The 23,114-nt window shown below is 41.3% G+C and overlaps 1 protein-coding gene, 1 long non-coding RNA gene and 1 pseudogene across 2 annotated transcripts; all 3 read left to right on the forward strand.

The window, feature by feature from the left end:
• LOC135560347 (zinc finger protein 664-like) overlaps positions 1 to 23,114 on the forward strand; it is a 48,135-nt pseudogene that overhangs the window by 13,694 nt on the left and 11,327 nt on the right.
• On the forward strand, positions 1,968 to 15,050 carry LOC135560277 (zinc finger protein 3-like). Its single transcript, XM_065002137.1, has 4 exons — positions 1,968 to 2,140; positions 2,267 to 2,737; positions 12,159 to 12,253; positions 13,975 to 15,050. The coding sequence occupies exons 1-4, from the start codon at positions 1,968 to 1,970 to the stop codon at positions 14,970 to 14,972; spliced, it is 1,737 nt and encodes a 578-aa protein (XP_064858209.1). The 3' UTR covers positions 14,973 to 15,050.
• On the forward strand, positions 15,199 to 21,770 carry LOC135560376 (uncharacterized). The gene is made up of 2 exons (XR_010458881.1): positions 15,199 to 16,233; positions 20,698 to 21,770. It is a non-coding gene; the product is annotated as an uncharacterized LOC135560376 (long non-coding RNA).

Consider the following 23,114-nt stretch of genomic DNA (forward strand, 5'->3'; position numbering starts at 1 on the left):
CCGAGTCTGCGTCTCTCACATAGATAGGCAGACCATTCCATTCAAATGGAGATCTACAGGAGAAAGCCCTGCCTCCAGCTGTTTGCTTAGAAATTCTTGGGACAATTAGGAGTTGTGTTACACTTACCACGTTGGTGACCCACTTTAATCAAAATGCAACATTTCAAAATGTGGCGTGCTGTTTTCTACAAATTGTCCTCTAACCAGGGATGTACTCCCAGGGATTCCGTGTGGTTTTTGAGCTGTTAGTTTTAACAGGACGTGCAACCTCATCTCTCTCCTCTCTCACAATTTTTTTTAGCATGATATCGATGAGTGATGACAAATAAGTGTTGCATTCCCTTGTTTCGCGACCCCTAAATCTAATGCATCACTCCCAAATGTAGCTGTCGATATCAGTGATTTATTGCTATTTGTTAAAACATCAGTGTTTCTGGTGCTTGTGTAGTTTATAAGGAGCTTGTTTTAAAAATACAAGTAATGTGATTATTGTGGCAGATGTTTGTGTATATAGCACATGTTATGTTTAGGTTTTCAATTTATCCCCAAACTGTTCCTGCATATTGGTTATTGATTTGGACACGTTAAAACTGTGTTTTGACATTGGGCTATCCCACCAAGCAAAATTATATTGAAAAGACGTTGAAAATATGACTATGCAATCAAATATTTCATATTTACATTTCATGTAACATTTGATAGTGATATTTATTCATGCATCCAACTGACAATTTTTTGGTACAATTATATTGACATTGTTGCCCTGTTTTTAGAATATCAGGGTTAATTCTCACATGTGCCAAACCAAATGTTCTAGAGCATGATATTGGGGACTGGGCCCAGATCCAACAATATGCCTATCGAGTGAACCCTGAAAAGAGAGAGAAGCTCCGCAGTGAGGTGGAAAGTTATTACGGATATCGCAGGAGTTTCCTCTTGAAATCAGTCCGTGGTAAGGAAAACTTGGTTGCTGATTATCTCTGGGGTGGGCAGTCAAAAAGATTTGTGTTTTGCGTTGAGCCAGCGTGTTTATTTGGAGTTTTATCTCTTATTCTTTTCCGTATTGAAACTGCACTGTTGGTTAGGGGCTCATAAGGAAGCATTTCACTGTTGTATTCGGTGCATGTGACTAATACAATTTGATCTGAGTTTTGTTTGGGCTCGTTCCAAGAGGACGAGAGTTCTAGAAGCAAGTGAGTTGTAGGATTCTATAGAAAGAAAAAGGAGAAAAAAATAATATGATTGTTTATTATTATTTAGGAATAGGTGTTTTTTCTTGTTTTTAATTGTTGACAGCCAGTAGACACCATGTTTATATTGGTGAAGGTGAAGCATTGTAGTTGATTATAATGTGAAATGGAAGTTGTTTTCTGTTGGTGGTGAGCAAACGTGTCCAACAAAAATATAGGATATGTTTGTTGTCTTAAGGGGGAAGGTGATACAGGCTTTGGTTTTTCCATTTATGTTTTGAGGTTGGACTTTAGCACGTAGGACGCACTGATTGGTGTCACCTCGTTAGTCAGTATGTGTTACACCTGTGCTGGCTTGTCCATCTCGTTAGTGAGAAGGTTTTTCACCTGAGCGTGTCCAGGTTCTCCAGTTGTCTTGATAGATGTGGAGAGTCAACACCTTTTGTTTGCACCACCTTTTTGGCTTGCTGTTTATTCCTGTTTTTGATTTGCTTCCTGTTTCTAAGTTTGAGGTGGTGGGACGGGTGCGCCATCGTCCGTGAGGAGATGGCGCAAAGTACATCTGGACCGTCGGTTCCGGGGATTGGACTGGCCAACACGGTGCGCTTTTCTTGGCGGGGAAAAGAGATGGAGCCTTGGGGGAGAGAAACCTTCGGGAGGAACATCCTAATGGGGCACCTAAAATTGAAGGTTAAAGATGTTCTATGCCTTCAGGGGAACCCAATGGAGAAGGGGTTTGATGTAACCCTATATTTGGAAGAAAAACACAATGAGATTATGAAGACTGTGACGGAAGGGAAAGAAGAAGGTCCCCTGTGTCATTACACGGTGACCAGCCTGGCAAGAAACAACTTCAGGGTGGTCACCGTAACCATGTACAATCCGCACGTGAAGGACGAAGAAGTGAGGGCCTTTCTGGGGAGGTACATGGACAATGTCTCCTCAGCGAGGTACCTCAGGGACTCCCTGGGTTTCTGGAATGGGAAGAGAGGCTTCCAGGCGTTACTCAGGGAGTCCCCGAAGAGTGTGGATGGCTACCTCCATCCTCCGGCAATGTTCTCCCTGGGGGCTGACAGGGGAACCCTATACTATGCACGTCAGCCCCCGTTCTGCAGGCGTTGTATGGCCTACGGCCATATCCTGGCCTCGTGCAGCGCCAAGAGGTGTCGATTTTGTGGGTCGGAAGAGCACGAGGCCAAGGAATGTGACGAGCCCAAGGCTTGCCACGGGTGTGGCTCAAGAGCACACCTGTGGCGTGATTGCCCGGCTCGTCACAGGTCATACGCGTCTGCAGCTGGGGGAGCGGGGGATGGGGGGAGGAAAGAGAGGACGCATGCGGATTGTACGGATGGCACAGGGGAAAGGACGGAGAAGGACGAAGAAGGGAAGAATGAAGAGGCGAAAAGAAAGAGGAGAGAAGATGGACCGAAGGAAAAAGAAGGAGAGAAGAAAAAGAAGGCGGAAGAACGGGAAGGAGCAGAGAAGAGGGAGAAGGGGAGAAGAGAAGGAGTGGAAGGGGACAGTGACAGTGACGGGGACGGAGGGAGGTGTGGAAGGAGTGGGGGGAATGGGGGAAGGTGGGGGGACACAAGCTTCCTCGGGACGGAGGGATTGGTGGGGGGTGGATGGAGGTCCTACACCAAAGAAGAAGGGGGGAGGGGAGGGAGGTAGGGGGGATGGAGGGGGGGGGCTAAGAGAGTGGCGGGGGAGGGGAGGGTAATTTGTCCTCCCTGTTTGCCTCAGCCCCTTGCATTTTAGTGGATGACTCCAGTGAGGGGTCGGTGGGCTGTTTGCTAGAAGGATCCCAACTCCTCTTTGAGGAGATGGGGTCCCCTACATGCAGCCCCGAGGCAAACAGGGAGGGGGATGGTGGGTGGGGAGGGAGGACCCAACACACTGCCTGGGTCATGGGTTGGGATGGAGGACGGGGGCGTCAGGAGTGGAGAGGACGTCCCCGCCGGTGGAGATGGACCAGGGGAGCATTGGGTGAGTCTCCTGTTTTTTCTTTGGTTTTTGGGGTTTTATTTGTTGTTAATAATTAAATGAATAGTTCTGTTTCTTTTTTTTGTCTAAATGTTAGGGCGGTTTTTTGTTATTTAGAGGGTGTGGGGTTTGATTTCTGTTTTTTACAGGAGGTTCACCTGAGGGATGGTGGGGATGTGTGTAGATTTAAGAGGGAGTGGGATAAGGGGGAATCTTTTTGGGGCATAGGAGGGGTGCACTCAACAGGAGTAGGGATTTTGTGTGGGCATAGAGAGGTTAAAATAGAGAACACTTTTGTAATAATGCAGGGTAGAGTTTTGGGGATAGATGTTAAGTTTAGAGAAGCTAGATATAGGTTAATTGGGGTGTATGGGCCACAGGTGGCGGCAGACAGGAGGGAGATGGTGGACTGTCTGGCGCCCCTGTGTGTTACAAACAGGCACTTGGTGATAGGAGGAGACTTTAATATAGATTTAGGGGTAGGCGGTGATAGCAGTGCAGGTGCCATCTCTGGGCTAATGGCTTGCCATGGTCTGGTTGATGGTGGCCTGCACACTACTCCGGCAATGGTCGGTCCTACATGGCGCAACTCCAGGGGGGTTGCGCGGAGGCTCGACTACATTTTTGTATCCAGGTCTTTGGGTCAGTTGTCTGGGCGGCTGTTGCCTGTTTTCTTCACGGATCACGACGGGGTGTTCCTGCAGGTGGGGTCGCCAGTCTGCCTCTTCGGTAGGGGGTACTGGAAGTTAGATCGGGATATACTGGAGGAGCAGGCTTTCGTTGACGCATTTTTTTGTTTCTTTCGGAGGCTTGACGGCCTCCGGTCTATGTGCGAGGGGGTGTTAGAGTGGTGGGATTTAGTTAAGGGGAGGATAAGGGCTTTTATAATAGGATATTGTAGAAGGAAAAAAAGGGAGGAAAGGAGGGAGGTGGATCGTATCCAAAGGTTAATTGAACTCGAGTACGAGGCAGGCAACCTCGGCGGGTCGATTGACTGGGAGAGATTCGCAGCCCTAAAGGCGCAGCTCAGGGAGCTGCAGGAGCAGAAGGCTCGAGCTTTCCTGGAGCGTGCGCATAGTGGCTTTCTAGAACATAATGAGACTTGTTCCGCGATGTTCTTTAAGTCTGTTAGGGCCAGGCAGAGTAGGAAGGTAATGCATGGAGTTAGGGAAGAAAATGGTAGTATAGTAAGTAAACCAGAGGAAATGGTCAGGGTGACAACTGATCATTTCCAAGGTTTATTTAAGGAAAGGGAAATAGATGTAGAGCAGGGAAATGTGTTTTTAGAACACTTGTCCCGGCGGTTGCCAGAGGACATTAGAGACGTGATGGAGGCCCAGATCTCACTAGAAGAGGTTGAGAGCGCTCTTAGGAGGATGGGAAAAGGGAAGGTGCCTGGGATGGATGGGCTGCCGGCTGAGTTTTACCTCAAGTTTTGGGGTATACTTGGACCAGTGGTTCTCGAAGTCTTGAAGGCCATCCTTGAGACGGGGTCCCGGGGGATCAATGGCTGTTGGTGTGCTGTCACTTCTTTATAAGAAGGGGGAAGCAACTGACCTTGGCAACTGGCGGCCATTGACCATGCTGTGCGTAGATTACAAGATTCTTGCAAAGGTTTTAGCAGACCGGTTGCGCACAGCCCTTCCCTACGTCGTCCACGAGGATCAGACGTGCGGGGTAGAGGGCCGCTCTATAAGATGGAACCTACAGTTGATCAGGGATTCCATCGCTTGGGTCGAAGATAGAGGGCTGCCTTTAATGGTAGCAGCGCTAGATCAGGCGAAAGCTTTTGATCGCGTGAATAGATCTTTTCTATTCAGGGTGTTAGGTAGATTAGGATTTGGGGAGAAGTTTATAGGATGGATCCGTACTTTATATGTCGGAGCGGGGTGTCGAGTTAGTGTAAATAGTCACTTAGGTGACGTTTTTGACCTCTCGTCTGGGGTCAGGCAGGGATGCCCACTCTCGGCTCTCCTCTTCATACTGTACATGGAGCCTCTGGGGGCTGCCATTAGGGCAGACACAGGGGTGGAAGGCTTGTTGATCCCTGGAAGTGGTGGGCTGCGTGTTAAGATGACGCAGTACGCCGACGACACTTCCTTGCTGTTGTGCAAGGACTCGTGCCTGACAAGGTCCCTTGCCATCTTTGGGGATTTTACCCGAGCGTCGGGAGCAGTTCTGAACCATGCAAAGTCTTCCGTCAAGTTTTTCGGAAGATGGCGCGGTAGAACGGATGTGCCTGGGGGGTTATCTCTCTGTGTAGGGGCCCAGAGGATTCTCGGGGTTCATTTTGAGACCTCCGGCTCAGCGACGCTAAACTGGAACATGCGTATCGCAGTGGTACAGAGGAAGCTAGCAATGTGGAAGGCTAGGTATTTGTCTTTTATGGGCAAAGTCCTGGTCCTAAAGGTGGATGTGTTGCCGTCTCTTTTGTATTTGGCATACATCTACCCATTGCCGGCTTGTCTGAGGAGGCCTCTAGTGAGGCTTGTGTTTCAGTTTATGTGGAGTGGCAGGTGCGAGTGGGTCGCCAGGGCACGCATGATCTGTCCCATCGGGGAGGGAGGTAGGGGGGTACCACATTTCCCCCTCAAGCTGGACTCAATTTTTGTTTCTTTCTTGTTAGCGGAGCTTGCTCAGCCAGTGATACACCCGTCCGGTTACCTCCTGCGGGTGTTCTTCTCGTACCAGGCGAGAAGCGTAATGGTGTGGTCTAACGCGGGTCCTCGGGCGGAACAGCTGCCGTGGCACTTTGGCCATGCGGCCAAGTGGCTGCGTGCGCACCCCGAGGTTGAAGTTGCCCGAGTAGGTTTAGACCACAGGCACCTGTACGAGGAGGTCAGGCAGGCAGGGAGTCCTGCGCCTGTAGCGGGCATCTCGTCAGTGGTCTGGGAGAGGAGTGCAGGCGCGGGGCCTGGACAACGGGCTCAAGGACCTGAATTGGTTGAGCCTTCATAAGCGCTTGCCGGTACGTTCCATCTTGTACCGGTATAGTTTGGTGCAATCCCCCACCTGTCCAAGATCCTCTTGTGGCAGGGAGGAGACTGTGCGCCATGTCTTTTGGGACTGTGCCTTTGCCGGACTAGTCTGGGCTAGGGCACGGGTGATGCTAGGTGTGGTTAGGAGTGATTTTGTTTTGACATGGGCTAGGCTAGAGAGAGGCGTAGGGAGAGCAAAGGGAACGGATAGGGACAGGTTTCTGCTCTGGCTTCTCATGAGTCTCTTTAAAAAGGGACTGTGGGAAGCCAGGAAGAATTTTGTCAAGACAGGGAGAGATTGGGGGGTGGAAGGGATAGTGAGAAGGGTGGAAGGTGATTTGAGGGGGAGGATGAAGAGGGAGGAGAGGAAGTGGGGGAAGCATGCGGCACGGGAGAGGTGGAAAGGGGGTTTAGGGCTGGGAGTGTTAGAGTGAGTTTGGTAAGGGGATAGATTAGGGAAGGGGAGATAGGGAAAGGGTTAGGTATTGGTTAGGTATGACGGGGAGGGACGATGCTCCCCTGAGGTTTGTTTTTGTTTGGTGTTTGGTGATTTGGTTTTGTAAATATAAGTAAGTAATTAAGAATGAATGAGAGATATGATTTTGTAAAGTGTGAATGGTATTGATTGTAAATAAATTATTTTAACCACCTTTTTGTTTTGCTTCCTTTCTAAGTTTGAGGGTTTTTCTTTTCTTTTCTTTTGGTGTCTTTTAGGTCCCAGTTGTTGTTACTAGTCAACTTTCAGTGGACACCCCTACATTGTCTTTCAGAGCCCATCCTAAAAAAATAAGCTTATATTTTGGGTTGGATATTTTAACATTTTAATCAATGGCATTTCCTTAGGATGCTCATTAGTCTAAGTTATTGTTTATTATCCTCTTATGTTTGTGTCTAAATATTTCTGTTTTATTTTCATTGTATTTTCCTGTGAAGCCATTGTGTTGCATTCATGTCTGAAATGTGCTGTATAAATAAAGCTTGATTTGAATAGAACATATTGCAAAACCAATTAACCCAGTGACCGACCAATCAACAGACTCCTGGTCCCTCTTCGTATGAAAAACAGTATCAATCCCACTTTTCCAGCCTGCTGAAGGCGTGGTGGAGAGGTAAACACCACCCCCGGCTCTACCAGGGGCTTGAGGTGGTCTCCCACAGCTATGCTTATGTCATGTTCCATTTCTTGACTGCCTCTGCAACACAGAAACACATTTAGTCATATTATATAGAACACTCAAAGTAATGGATATGGAGCATCTATGGCCTCAGTCAAACCTGGCACCTAATGTGACTTCTGTCATCTGATCACCCCACGCTGCATTAGGTTCAGATCAACCAGGATGGGTCTTTGACATAGTCTGGAAGCAGCCAGGCCACTGAATATGCAAAAGCAATGGCAAAAGATGAGTGGGGAAAAGTACATTTTACACAAGTGACCTTCATAATAAATTAAATCAAATGTTATTTGTCACATACATATGTTATTGCGGGTGTGGCGAAATGCTTGTGTTCCTAGCTCCAACAGTGCAGTAGTATCTAACTAAATGCTTGTGTTCCTAGCTCCAACAGTGCAGTAATATCTAACTAAATGCTTGTGTTCCTAGCTGCAGTAATATCTAACTAAATGCTTGTGTTCCTAGCTCCAACAGTGCAGTAATATCTAACTAAATGCTTGTGTTAACAGTAATATCTAACTAAATGCTTGTGTTCCTAGCTCCAACAGTGCAGTAATATCTAACTAAATGCTTGTGTTCTTAGCTCCAACAGTGCAGTAATATCTAACTAAATGCTTGTGTTCCCAGCTCCAGCAGTAATACTAACTAAATTATTGTGTTCCTAGCTCCAACCGTGCAGTAATATCTAACTAAATGCTTGTGTTCCTAGCTCCAACAGTAATATCTAACTAAATGCTTGTGTTCCTAGCTCCAACAGAGCAGTAGTATCTAACTAAATGCTTGTGTTCCTAGCTCCAACAGTGCAGTAGTATCTAACTAAATGCTTGTGTTCCCAGCTCCAGCAGTGCAGTAGTATCTAACTAAATGCTTGTGTTCCTAGCTCCAACAGTGCAGTAGTATCTAACTAAATGCTTGTGCTAGCTCCAACAGTGCAGTAGTTCTAACTAAATGCTTGTGTTCCCAGCTCCAGCAGTGCAGTAGTATCTAACTAAATGCTTGTGTTCCTAGCTCCAACAGTGCAGTAGTGTCAACTAAATGCTTGTGTGCAGTAGTATCTAACTAAATGCTTGTGTTCCTAGCTCCAACAGTGCAGTAGTATCTAACTAAATGCTTGCAGTAGTTCTAACTAAAGCTTGTGTTCCGAGCCAACAGTGCAGTAGTAAATGCTTGTGTTTCTAGATACAGTGCAGTAATATCTAACTAAATGCTTGTGTTCTTAGCTCCAACAGTGCAGTAATATCTAACTAAATGCTTGTGTTCTTAGCTCCAACAGTGCAGTAATATCTAACTAAATGCTTGTGTTCCTAGCTCCAACAGAGCAGTAGTATCTAACTAAATGCTTGTGTTCCCAGCTCCAACAGTGCAGTAATATCTAACTAAATGCTTGTGTTCCTAGCTCCAACAGTGCAGTGATATTTAACAATTTCACAACAAATACCAAATACACACAAATCTTCGTAATGGAATAAGAATATATAAATATATGGAGGAGCGATGTCAGAGTGGCATAGACAGATACAGTACAATAGAATACAGTACATACATATGGGATGAGTAATGCATAGACAGATACAGTAGAATAGAATACAGTACATACATATGGGATGAGTAATGCATAGACAGATACAGTACAATAGAATACAGTACATACATATGAGATGAGTAATGCATAGACAGATACAGTAGAATAGAATACAGTACATACATATGAGATGAGTAATGCATAGACAGATACAGTACAATAGAATACAGTACATACATATGGGATGAGTAATGCATAGACAGATACAGTAGAATAGAATACAGTACATACATATGGGATGAGTAATGCATAGACAGATACAGTACAATAGAATACAGTACATACATATGAGATGAGTAATGCATAGACAGATACAGTAGAATAGAATACAGTACATACATATGAGATGAGTAATGCATAGACAGATACAGTAGAATAGAATACAGTACATACATATGAGATGAGTAATGTACAGACTAATATACAGTAGAATAGAATACAGTACATACATATGAGATGAGTAATGCATAGACTAAGATACAGTAGAATAGAATACAGTACATACATATGAGATGAGTAATGCATAGACAGATACAGTAGAATAGAATACAGTACATACATATGAGATGAGTAATGCATAGACAGATACAGTAGAATAGAATACAGTACATACATATGGGATGAGTAATGCATAGACAGATACAGTACAATAGAATACAGTACATACATATGAGATGAGTAATGCATAGACAGATACAGTAGAATAGAATACAGTACATACATATGAGATGAGTAATGCATAGACAGATACAGTAGAATAGAATACAGTACATACATATGAGATGAGTAATGTACAGACTAATATACAGTAGAATATACAGTACATACATATGAGATGAGTAATGCATAGACTAAGATACAGTAGAATAGAATACAGTACATACATATGAGATGAGTAATGCATAGACAGATACAGTAGAATAGAATACAGTACATACATATGAGATGAGTAATGCATAGACTAAGATACAGTAGAATAGAATACAGTACATACATATGAGATGAGTAATGCATAGACTAAGATACAGTAGAATAGAATACAGTATATACATATGAGATGAGTAATGCATAGACAGATACAGTACAATAGAATACAGTACATACATATGAGATGAGTAATGCATAGACAGATACAGTACAATAGAATACAGTACATACATATGAGATGAGTAATGCATAGACTAAGATACAGTAGAATAGAATACAGTACATACATATGAGATGAGTAATGCATAGACTAAGATACAGTAGAATAGAATACAGTACATACATATGAGATGAGTAATGCATAGACAGATACAGTAGAATAGGATAGAATACAGTACATACATATGAGATGAGTAATGCATAGACAGATACAGTAGAATAGGATAGAATACAGTATATACATATGAGATGAGTAAGGCATAGACAGATACAGTAGAATAGAATACAGTACATACATATGAGATGAGTAATGTACAGACTAAGATACAGTAGAATAGAATACAGTATATACATATGAGATGAGTAATGCATAGACTAAGATACAGTAGAATAGAATACAGTATATACATGTGACATGAGTAATGCATAGACTAAGATACAGTAGAATAGAATACAGTATATACATATGAGATGAGTAATGCATAGACTAAGATACAGTAGAATAGGATAGAATACAGTATATACATGTGACATGAGTAATGCATAGACTAAGATACAGTAGAATAGGATAGAACCTTACATACATCTACATGATGTATTGTTACATTATGTAGTAGCAGTATAGACCTAGTCTGTTCATTATATATATCTACATGATGTATTGTTACATTATGTAGTAGCAGTATAGACCTAGTCTGTTCATTATATATATCTACATGATGTATTGTTACATTATGTAGTAGCAGTATAGACCTAGTCTGTGCATTATATACATCTACATTTATTATTGTCACACCATGTAGGAGCAGTATAGACCTAGTCTGTTCATTATATACATCTACATGATGTATTATTACACCAACAAATAAAGGGAAATTATATTGATTTATACTGATACAATTGCTCACAGAAAGAGAATTAGTTTAACATGTGATTCTCAAAAGGTAGGGGTCTGAATTATTGCCACCTATGTTTTCAATACTCCAGCACCCTCCCCTCGGGAGGATAACGACACTGAAATGTTTTATGAGATTGGAGAACACATTGGGTGAGATCTTAGACCGTTCCTCCATACAGAATCTCTCCAGATCCTTGATTTATTTAGTCTGCGCTTGTGGACTGCCCTGTTCAATTCAAACCACAGGTTTTCAATGGAGTTCAAGTCCAAAGACTGAGATGGCCGTTGAAAATTTTGATTTTGTGCCCAATTAACCGTTTCCTCGTGGGTGTTGATGTGTCTTGCTGGAAGATCCACTTATGGCCAAGGTTCAGCCTCCTAGCAGAGAGGTAACCAGGTTTTGGGCTAAAATATACTGGTAGTGGGTAAAGTTGATTTATTTTATACATACATTTTTGCTGAACTTTATCAAGAGCATCAATAACTAGGTTATTTTTTTGATATCTAGTTGTTTGACTGAATCAGAATTACAGATGTGGAGTAGATATAGTTTGCTTAAAATTCTCATTAAAAAATCAGAACTAATCAAACAACACTTGTTGCTCTTTGTACGTGTTGATATAATATTCTTATTTAATGGAGAGGAAAAAAACGTTTCCCTAAACTGCTTTATAATTTTATAATTCAATGGTGAAGAAAAATAGTTTTCCCTCCTCAACTGCGTTTCCTCCCTCCAGACAGCAGATGGCGATATGTGTCTTTCAGGCGATGTTTCTACTGTGACGTATAATCTAGTGGACGGAACGCTTCTTCAACAACTGCAGTCACCTAGGTAGCTCGCTAGACAACAAAGTCGGAACATTCAAGCTCTTTAGACAATTTTGTGGTTTATTTGCCACTATGATTTAAACATACGTATGTGGAAACAACTAGATACACCATTTATTTTAATATTTACGTTGTAAGTCAACTTGCTGGCTGGTTAAGTTAGCACTTGTCTAATCGCTAATACTAACTAGCTATTATTCCCGAACATGAGTTCACTAAGCTTCTCTCCTCCTGTTAAAGAAGAGGGGGTCTGCTGGACGGAGAAAGAAGCTCTCGTGAAAGAGGAGGAAGAGGAGGCTGTTACAATACAAAAACAAGTAGAGGGTGAGGCTATTACCGTGAAAGAAGAAGAGAAAGACGCCTCCAGAGTGGAGGATGAAGACCTTTTTGGAATGAAGAGGGGGAGATTACTGTCACATTAGAGGAGGACGAAGAAGAGAAGACTGGAGATCTGATTACCACCAGTAAATACAGTGAGTATTATCTTATAAAACAGGGACACAAACTCTGCAGTTGTTGAAGTAATGTGTGATTTTTAAAAGGCCGTTCTACATTGTTGATGACGTCCTCCAGTGATTTAAAAAAAAAACTTTCCTGTTGAAAGAGATATATAAATACTGTAAGAAAAATAGTGTTTTTTAGACAACTGCAAACTTGGAGTGAGTGATGTCATAGTAAGTCCTTCAAGGAGTTGGCTTGATGGGGAGTTGTGATGTCATCCAATAGGTGATTGATCTTCATGTGAATATTCATTATTCTTTTTAAAATCCTTCCTGTTCTGTCAAGTTGGTTGTTGATCATTGCTAGAAAGCCATTTTCAAGTTTTGCCATAGACTTTCAAGACGAAAGTCTAAGTCCAAACTGTAACTAGGCCACTTGGGAAGATTCAATGTCATCTTGGTAAGCTCCTTCAGTGTAGATTTGGCCTTGTGGTTTAGATTATTGTCCTGTTAGGACAAATTGATGTTTATAATGTGTTATTGTCTGCTTGATTTACAGTAGGGTCTCGTAAGTCTGTTTACGCACAGAGATACTTAGCTCGTAATGTGTAGAGAACGGTTCCTTGATGGATAGGCTATTGAACAACACACAGAGCTATTTTCCTTTATTCAGGGCATTTAGAATGACAACACATTACAGAGTAGACTAGTGGGATTATTCACAAAATTATCTGGTGATCAGGTTATGAAATGTCATGACAAAGACATTTTAGTTTCCATGTTTCACCTGAAATATTACATTATTTATAGTCCTCGGTCTATGTTATTGTTATGTGAAGTTATGGGTCCTACAGTAGGTATATGTTGTTGTTAGGTGAAGTTATGAGTCTTACAGTAGGTCTATGTTGTTGTTAGGTGAAGTATTGGGCAATTTGGCAAACACTTAGTTTACAAACCCTCATTGTCAGGCTGATGGAAAAGCTGGCTAAAGAGTATTTTACTGGTTAAAGTGTTTTTTAAGTATGAAGCAGTTGATTTGAGACTTTGAGACTTCCACAAACATTACACTAAGCAGGAGATTCAAGCGAGCCTTACAATTATAATCCAAAAGTAGTGTGAAATGCACTCATATTCAACCTGGAAATGGAGGCTATTTTTGCTGTCAGCCTATGAGAACTCCCCTGAGTTTTCCCCCACGGTGGTGAATTAGTGAATAGACACAGAGCTTAATGTGAGTTTCCTTCAGTAGCATCCTGATCTGCGATGATAGTGAGCTGTAATATTCAGAATACATTGTGAAAAACTAAAATCTTGGCTCACCATTTTTTGCTCCAACCAGATATACTACATCCATAACTAGTGGTTTCCTCATTACCAGATATACTACATCCATAACTAGTGGTTTCCTCATTACCAGATATACTACATCCATAACTAGTGGTTTCCTCATTAGCAGATATACTACATCCATAACTAGCAGTTTCCTCATTAGCAGGGAGGAGTTTCTGCAACCAAATTGTGTGTGCGCCGCCCTCGTGCTGCAATTTTATGAAACACAGAAAGGGGCCAAAATTGGAGACTAAAAGTCGTCTGGCACATTGCTTAGAGTTTCAGCAACTTTAATAACTTGTTTCAGACGTCAATTGTTGTACAACTTCATGGGTACGCTGGGCATCACCTTTTAACTCAAATAAACAGTGGATTTCTGCTGTTTTGAGCCTTTAACCATCTGTCTGACTTTGTTGTTCACCCAGGAGAACAACATCATGATGCTGACAAGGCAGAGAAGAGACTCTCCAGATCAGAACACCTCAATAAACACCAGCAGAGACCCACAGGGAAGAAATCTCACCACTGCTCTGAATGTGGGAAGAGTTACTCAAGATCAGATTCACTTAAACTACATAAGAGAATACACCAGCGAGTACACACAGGAGAGAAACCTCACCACCGCTCTGAATGTGGGAAGAGTTACTTAAAATCAGATTCACTTAAACTACACCTGAGAATACACACTGGAGAGAATCTTCACTTCTGCTCTGACTGTAGGAAGAGATTCACCTCTTCAGTAGACCTTAAAATACATCAGAGAATTCACACTGGAGAGAAACCTTTTGGCTGTGATCAATGTGGGAAGAGTTTTACTAAGCCAATCAACTTGAAATCACACCAGGGAATACACACTGGAGAGAAACCTTATGGCTGTGATCAATGTGGGAAGAGTTTTACTCAGTCAAGCGGCCTGATATCACACCAGATAACACACGCAGGAGAGAAACCATATAGCTGTACTCAATGTGTGAAGAGTTTTGCTACATCTGTCTATCTGAAGATACACCAGAGAACACACACAGGAGAGAAACCATATAGCTGTACTCAATGTGGGAAGAGTTTTGCTACATCTGTCTATCTGAAGATACACCAGAGAATACACGCAGGAGAGAAACCATATAGCTGTACTCAATGTGGGAAGAGTTTTGCTTCATCTGGCTATCTGAAGATACACCAGATAACACACGCAGGAGAGAAACCATATAGCTGTACTCAATGTGGGAAGAGTTTTGCTAAGCCAATCAACTTGAAATCACACCAGCGAATACACACTGGAAAGAAACCTTATGGCTATGATCAATGTGACAAGAGATACTCTGATAAAATATATCTAGTCAAACATACATGGAGTTGTTTCATGATATCAATGAAATATTTTCACAATGTAGAATGTTGTAACATTGTAGTAGGAGTATTCTAATGATGTCACAATGTAGAATGTTGTATCATTGAAGTAGGAGTATTCTAATGATGTCACAATGTAGAATGTTGTAACATTGTAGTAATGGTCACAATGTATTCTAATGATATCACAATGTAGAATGTTGTAACATTGTAGTAGGAGTATTTGAATGAATTGCAAGTAAAACAAGTTTATCATTTGTACTTGGATGTTCATCAGTTGTTAATATTTGAATCAATCACAATGTAGAACCCTAAACGTTTGCCCCCTGTTCAATTTGATAAATTGATTTCAGCATGATATGGATATTAGCCTCTGGGGAAGAATCCAGGCTCTGAATTGAATGAGTTAAGTCATATTATATAAAACACTCAAAGTAATGGAGATGTAGCATCTACAGCCTCAGTTACACCTGGCACCCTAAATGTGACTTCTGTCATCTGATCACTCCAAACTGCATTCTGGTCAGATCTACCAGGATGGGCATTGTGTTCGGAATTTGAGTCAGGCCACTGAATATGCATAAGCAATGTAAAGAGGTGCGGAAAAGTACATTTGACACAAATTACCTTCATAATATCAAAGAACAAATTCATGTGCCTGAGGGGAAATTAACTTTCATACAGCCAAAAGGGGTGAGAAATTACACCAATATCAGTGGACAATTTGCCTAAACAGCGTGGCCAACCAGCATGGTTATGGTCAAAGAGACTAACTACCGGAGACCAGTTAGAACCCAACTAACAGTAAGCCAAGGTGGAAAAAGTTAAACTCCTGTAGTTAATCCGTACGAACGAGCACAAATTAATCAATACCAATCAGGTGTTGGACGAAATGATTCTTCAGACGTCATTGATCACGTGCTGCTGATAAACGGACACTGCTTTGAATTATACCGCTTAGCGACTTCAGTACATGCCTCATTGCTCCAGTCTCAAACTTAACCACGTTCCTGCTGAAGAAGAGGAGGTCTGCTGGATGGAGAAAGAAGCTCTCGTGAAAGAGGTGGAGGAAGAGGAGGCTTTTACAATACAAAAACAAGTAGAGGTTGAGGCTGTTACCGTGAATGAAGGGAAAGACGTCTCAGTTAAAGAAGAGGGAGACTCGTTCAGAGTTAATAAAGAGGAGGACGACGACGTTTCAGTTAACGAAGAGGGGGAGGTGACTGTCACATCGGAAAATGAAGAAGAGGAGGAAACTGGATATCTGGGCCCGGTTTCCCAAGCGCATCTTAAGGCGTCCGATGGTTCTAACGATGAACCGGCCCTGATTAACACTAGTAAGTACTGTCTTAACAGAAGCACAAACTCTGCGGTTGTTGAACTGATGTGTGGTGTTAAAGGGGAAATTTGCAATTGCTACATCCATATTTTGACTTTTATTTATTTATAGGCATTGATTCTTGAAGAATATAACGCATGCCTCATGAGCTTAGTTCAAACGTTGTACCCCATCAGATCACCAAATAAGCTTTTTTTTACTCAAATATTTAGAAAGAATGTAAACCAACACTATCGCCTCAAAACATAATGTTGATATCATGGATGGTCAGTCCTTGCATCCATAGGTCTGTCTATGAATTTGAGAGTAGTTACATTTCTCCAGCCCCATCCATCTTATTACCAAAACAGTGGTGTAATTACAGCTTTTTTATTGGTTGAACTGCAGATTGGTTGATTGTTGTGTGGCTTTTTTAAAGGGGCAACCTGGTTAAAAAAAAAATGGCTGCCCAACACCTGAGTTGTGTTAGAATACTCATACTAACTGTACTATTTGTGATGTTAATGGAGTATATAGTGTGCTTATTGGTCAAAGTATGATGTAGTTAATATGCCAAAAGTTCCCGGATGTCGTACTAAATTCACTCCCCAAACTAATTCGCCAAAATATGACACATACACGCAGTACTTTAGGGCCCATAATGCAATTCTTCAGGAAATGGGCGTGGCTTCACATTTTTCAGATTTGAAGAAAATGGTGGAAAATAATGGTGGAAAAAGTCCGACGAGAGCCGATACAAATGAACTGCTTTAAATAATTATGACAAATATAAAGAAAATGTTGAGCAATGTAAAAGTAATGACTTTTCAAATAAGTTACTTTACACGTTATGTTAGCTACACTATCCTTCCAAAACGCATAGCATATCTTTACAGCAGTATGTATCGGTATGTTAACTAGCTACCTAACGTTAATCGGCTACTTATACATCAAACTTGCCAGTATAGTAACTATATTCTAACTAACTACCCAATGTTTGTTGAATTGATTAGAGAGCAGAATAACTGATGGATTTAATAACGCTCAACACCCATTGAATATGGCTGGTGTCAGTAAACATCTGCAAAAATGCTCAAATTAATTTGTTGCCAGCAGCACAGTTAGTCATCAACGCTCTGGATAACATGAAAACAGCCTAACCAGCTCTGCTTGGGCAAGTAAAATGGTAAGAGTGAGGTTTTCTTTGATTTGGATTTAATAACAGTCAACACAAAGTGACTGTTCTTCACATTCCTCCATGCAGTCTCGACAACTGTACTCACGCCAAGAGAATCCCACAATGCTTCCTCCATTGTTCCTCCAGTCATCCCCTGGACTCCCTCACTCTGTGCTGTGAAAGATGTGAGAGTTTGTGTTCTCAAAGTAGCATCTATATTGTTGTCATTCCATCTATATTGTCATTCCAGCACATCTGTTGCTTCACCAACTTGTTATCCCTTTCGTCTCCACTACTTGCTGTCATTTCCCTTCCTGATTTTCCTCTCTTGGATGTCTCCACCATGCTCCTACTCTGTCAGTAATTCCTCCCTGGTTTATTAATTGGTAGTCAAATAACAATATATTCAAGTTGCTGCACATTCTATTCCAAATCTAGAATTAGAATCGTCATTATGTTTCCATGATTTCAACAGTTCACCAGTTAACTAAGCCTATAATGTGGACACCAAGGTTGTGAAAATGTCAGTGAAGACCCTTGCCAGTTGGTCAGTGCATGCTTGGAGTACACATCCTGGTAATCCGTCTGGCCCTATAGTCTTGTGAATGTTAACCTGTTTAAAGGTCTTACTCACATCGGCTGCGGAGAGCGTGATCACAAAGTCGTCTGGAACAGCTGATGCTGTCATGCATGTTTCAGTGTTACTTTCCTCGAAGCGAGCATAGAAGTAATGTTGCTCGTCTGGTAGGCTCGTGTCACTAGGCAGCTATCGGCTGTGCTTCCCTTTGTAGTTTGCAATAATTTGCAAGCCCTGCCACATCCGACGAGGGTTGGAGCCGATGTTCAAGGGGTATATCAATCTCCCCAGGGTAGCAGTAATACATTGAGATATTTGTCCACAAGGGGATACCCCTCCCATAGGTGGCTCATTTTTGGGATTCATTGCTGATTGCTACCTGTAGCTCACTATGAAGTGTCTATTGATACAGGTTAAGGGCCCTGTTGGAGATTGCTGGTTGGTAGCTGAGTCGAGGGAACAAGCAGGGTTGGACACGGCCATGTTATTATCCCACACAGTCTCTGTGGTTCATATGAACCCCGTTCCTGGGAATTAGATTTGATTACAAATCGTCCCAGTCTGTTGCCACAGAAGGGGTCCGTTTGTCCCATTTCCAGCTAGGTTACGAGGTGCTTTGTCATTTCCAGAGTCAGTTTATTTTGGTACTGTCCATATGTAGCTTGTTTTTGGTCACAGAATGGCTGAATAAGTGCAACATTTTACCTGGAGCTAACTATGCAGAGCATAGCGCATGTCGAATGACTTTAGCTTCCCTCTAGGTCTGAGGACACACGCTCTCCAGTAGGCTTAAATTAAAGATACGGAAAATAGGAGTGGCAATATAGTCCGCTATTATCCTTAGTAATTTTCCATCTAGATTGTCAGACCCCGGTGGCTTGTCAATGTTGATAGGCAACCATTTTTTCACGTCTTCCACACTGACTTTACGGAATTCTAAAGTCTTTCATAATTTGGTCAGATATACTTTGAAGTGTAGTGTCAGCATTCACTGCTGGTATATCATGCCTAAGTTTTGCTAATCTTGCCAATGAAAAAATCATAAAAGTAGTGGGCGTTGTGATGAATGAGCCATCTGATTCAGTTAATTTTTTCCCAACATTGTATGTAAGGTTCTCAAAAGCTTTTTTACTATAATTATTTGTCATTTCTTTGTTTCATTGTCTTTCTTTTTATTCAGTTTAGTCACATGATTTCTCAATTTGCAGGACGTTTGCCAATCGGTTGTACAGCCAGACTTATTTGCCATTCCTTTTGCCTCATCCTTCTCAACCATGCCATTTTTCAATTCCTCATCAGTCCACTGGGATTTAACAGCTTTTACAGTCATTTTCTTAATGGGTGCATGCTTATTAGTAACTGGAATAAGCAATTTCATAAATGCGTCCAAGTGTCTGGTTGCTCATCATTACACATCACAGAGCAGCAAATATTTTTTACATAAACAACATATTAATCACCCGTTTTTACTAAATAATTGCGACACACAAATGACTCGAGGGAACCAGAGATCAAAATAGCCTAACCATAAGAAAAAAACTCTTCCTCCTCCCGCTGCTGCTGGCCTTAAATTCTGACGTTATGCTCCTGAAGTTTTCAGTAATAGACTACAACAGCAGTCGGCAACGTTTTCCATTTGAAGTGAAAATTTATCTGACCATTTCTACTGATCTGGTGCCAGTTATGATTTTCATATTCACATTTTACTGGAACAATTTAATTTATAATCGTATCTCAAAATCATTGTCTGTGACTAATCTATATTCTATATAAATAGAAATAAACATTATTTAGATTTATATAATGTTTTATTGCCATTGCCAACTATGTAAAAATAGCCTACCTAAAGCCAACAAATAAAAACATCTAGAAAATATCCAGATAAAAATAAATCACATTGGCTGAGCATGGCCTGTCTACATAGTTGATACACTGTTTAAAGTTCTATCACCTAGGTCTGTCTGAAACAACATGATAGCAACATTGTATAAAATATTCTGGGCTCTCAGTTTCCCGCACCAGTGAGTTTGGGACAGACACAGCTGTAGGCTATTTGTGAAAGGGATAAGAAGTAATCAGGTATTGTATGACATTTCCGCTGGATCAGAGCATTACATTTTTTCCCTTTCATGTCGAGTGGTTATCAAGAGTGAGAGCTGGAAATATTTTACTCTAATCAATAGTTCTTTAAAGTATTTGTAAGACTTTGTTTACTTGCTGTTTGAGGTGAAGAAAAAATTACTTTGAGAAGCTCCACAAGTCATTAGTGGTGGTGCGTAAATACTATCAGACATCCCCAAATAGGTGCATCGCCCTCTGTTTGCTAAAACGCAATTTGGTTGCAGAAACTCCTCCATGCTAATACGGAAACCGCTAGTTATCCCAATACCATAGACCTACTGTAGGACCCATAACTTCACCTAACAACAACATAGACTACTGAAAGGTGCCCATATTGGAGATCAAAAGTTGTCTGGCACACTGCTTAGGATTTCAACAACTTTAAAAACGTATTTCTTGCATACAATCATCGATGTTACTACTAATGGGAAAACAAGACAAAAAATGACTGTTGTTCACTTGACTGTCTTAAGACAAATGTCAAATAATTCACATTCATTAGACATTGTTTGTACAACATAATGGCTACGCTGTTGGCATCACCTTTTTACAGTGTATTTTTGCTGTTGTGAGCCTTACACCAACTGTCTGACTTTTTGTTCACACAGGAGAGAGACCTGACTATCGTGGATCCTCTGGGGGGCCTCAACAACCTCATGATGCTGACAGGGCAGAGAAGAGTCTCTCCACATCGAAACACCAGCAGAGACCCACAGGGAAGAAATCTCATTGCTGCTCTGACTGTGGGAAAGGTTGCATATCTTCATCAAAACTTAAAATACACCAGAGAACACACACAGGAGAGAAGCCTTATAGCTGTGATCAATGTGGGAGGAGTTTTACTACATCTAGTGGTCTGATAGTACACCAGAGAACACACACAGGAGAGAAACCTTATAGCTGTGATCAATGTGAGAAGAGTTTTCCTACATCTAGCCAGCTGACCTCACACCAGAGAACACACACAGGAGAGAAGCCTTATAGCTGTGATCAATGTGAGAAGAGTTTTCCTACATCTAGCCAGCTGACCTCACACCAGAGAACACACACAGGAGAGAAACCTTTTAGCTGTGATCAATGTGACAAGAGATACTCTGATAAAAGATCTCTGATCAAACATCAGAAAATACATACATGAAGAAGTTGTTTCATGATATCACTGAAATAATGTCACAATGTAAAATGTTTTAACATTGTAGTAGGAGTATTTTAATGATGTCACAATGTAGAATGTTTTAACATTGTAGTAGGAGTATTTTAATGATGTCACAATGTAGAATGTTGTAACATTGTAGTGGGAGTATTTTAATAGTGTCACAATGTAGAATGTTGTAACATTGTAGTAGGAGTATTTTAATGATGTTCTACCTTATTGTTTACCCTGTTCAATTGATTGCAGCATGATATGGATATTAACCTCAGGGAGAAATCCAGGCTCTGAATTAAGAGTATTATTTAACAAAAAGTGACTAACAAAAAAAAGAGCTGTGTTCCACTTACTGTGTTGGTGACTCACTTTAATCAACATGCAGCACTTCAAAATGTAGTGAGCTGTTTTCTTCAAGTGGAAGAAAAATGCATGTAATATGATAATTGTTGCAGATGTGTGTGTGTATATATATACACACATGAAAACAGTATAATAAATTGGTCTATAATCAATTTTATTAACAATCTGACATCACTCCAGTATTTCTTGACAACATTCAAATTCTAATTGTCTTTATTCCGATACTGGGCAGTCAAATGTTTCCGTTTAGTCAGTGAGTTGCCATGGATCACAATTTATTTTGACTGCACGTTTTTCCTGTATTGGAGATTTTAGTTTTGTTTGGGCTCGTTCCAAGGGGACGAGAGTTCTAGAAGCTAGTGAGTTTTAGGATTCTATAGAAAGAAAAATTAGAAAAGATACGATTGTATTTTACTATTTAGAAATGTGTTTTTTTTTCTTGTTTTTAATTGTTGATTGCCAGTAGACACTGTTTATATTGGACAAGGTGAAGCATTGTAGTTGATTATAATGTAAAATGGGAGTTGTTTTCTGGTGGTGAGCAAACTTGTCCAACACAAATATAGGATAGTGGTGGTGGAATGACAGATTTGTTATTGTTTGAACTGCAGATTGCTGGGTTGTGTGGGGTTTTTAAACAGCAACAAAATGGCTGCCCAGAGGCTTGGTTTGGTGAACTGCTGAGGGATGGGGGAAGGCGAAATGTTTCCACTCTCACATTCTTAGAGAAGGCTATTGTAGCAACTGTAACCCAACACCCAGTGACCTCATCAAGAAGTTCAGAAATGTTGGCGTAACATTTCTAAGGTGTTGGCTTGACAGTCGCTGGACCCAGGTTTGAGTTCAGCCCAGGGCTATCCCCTGAATTCACTACACTATGAATACAAGGACTGGCCATCCATGAGGTCAAAATTATTTTTTTAAACAGATTTTGAGGCTACATAGTATGTTCTATAATTGCCAGTGTAGATTTCCTGTGAGGGCAAATTATTAGAGCTGTTGATAAGTCATTGTCAGCCATTTTTGTTCATGCCCTTACATTAAAGGCAAGACATACCTAGATTCAATTACATTCATGAATTGGTTTGAAACCTTTGTTTTGGTGCCTTGACGGATTTGTAAAATATGGTTTGTCAATGAATCACTATTTTTTTAAATTATTTAAATGTAACCTTTATTTAACTAGGCAAATCAGTTAAGAACAAAATCTTATTTACAATGACTGCTTACCGTGGACGACGCTGGGACAATTGTGCGCCCCCCTATGGGACTCCCAATCACGGCCGGTTATGATACAGCCTGGATTTGATCCACGGTCAACCAAGAGTCATCTGTAATTTCTATCAATCGCCCCACTTGTTTTTATAAAATCTATATGTACTGAACATATGATGCTTTAAAGCACGCTGTTTGATGAAATAAATAAGACACACTAGTGACTAGAGGGAGGCAGTCGTCAATATAATCTGACTAGGAGGGAGCCGGTCGTCGACACAACCTGACTAGGAGGGAGCC

Source organism: Oncorhynchus nerka, linkage group LG15 (assembly GCF_034236695.1).
Source record: "Oncorhynchus nerka isolate Pitt River linkage group LG15, Oner_Uvic_2.0, whole genome shotgun sequence".
NCBI lineage: Eukaryota > Metazoa > Chordata > Actinopteri > Salmoniformes > Salmonidae > Oncorhynchus > Oncorhynchus nerka.

Bases quoted from the DNA above. Each gene is read 5' to 3' on its own strand.
- LOC135560277 (XM_065002137.1), top strand. From the start codon at position 1,968: ATGAAGACTGTGACGGAAGGGAAAGAAGAAGGTCCCCTGTGTCATTAC. The intron at 2,738-12,158 runs GTGTGGAAGGAG...GAGTGGAGGATG, and splicing joins AGTGACGGGGACGGAGGGAG to AAGACCTTTTTGGAATGAAG. The intron at 12,254-13,974 runs GTGAGTATTATC...TTGTTCACCCAG, and splicing joins GATTACCACCAGTAAATACA to GAGAACAACATCATGATGCT.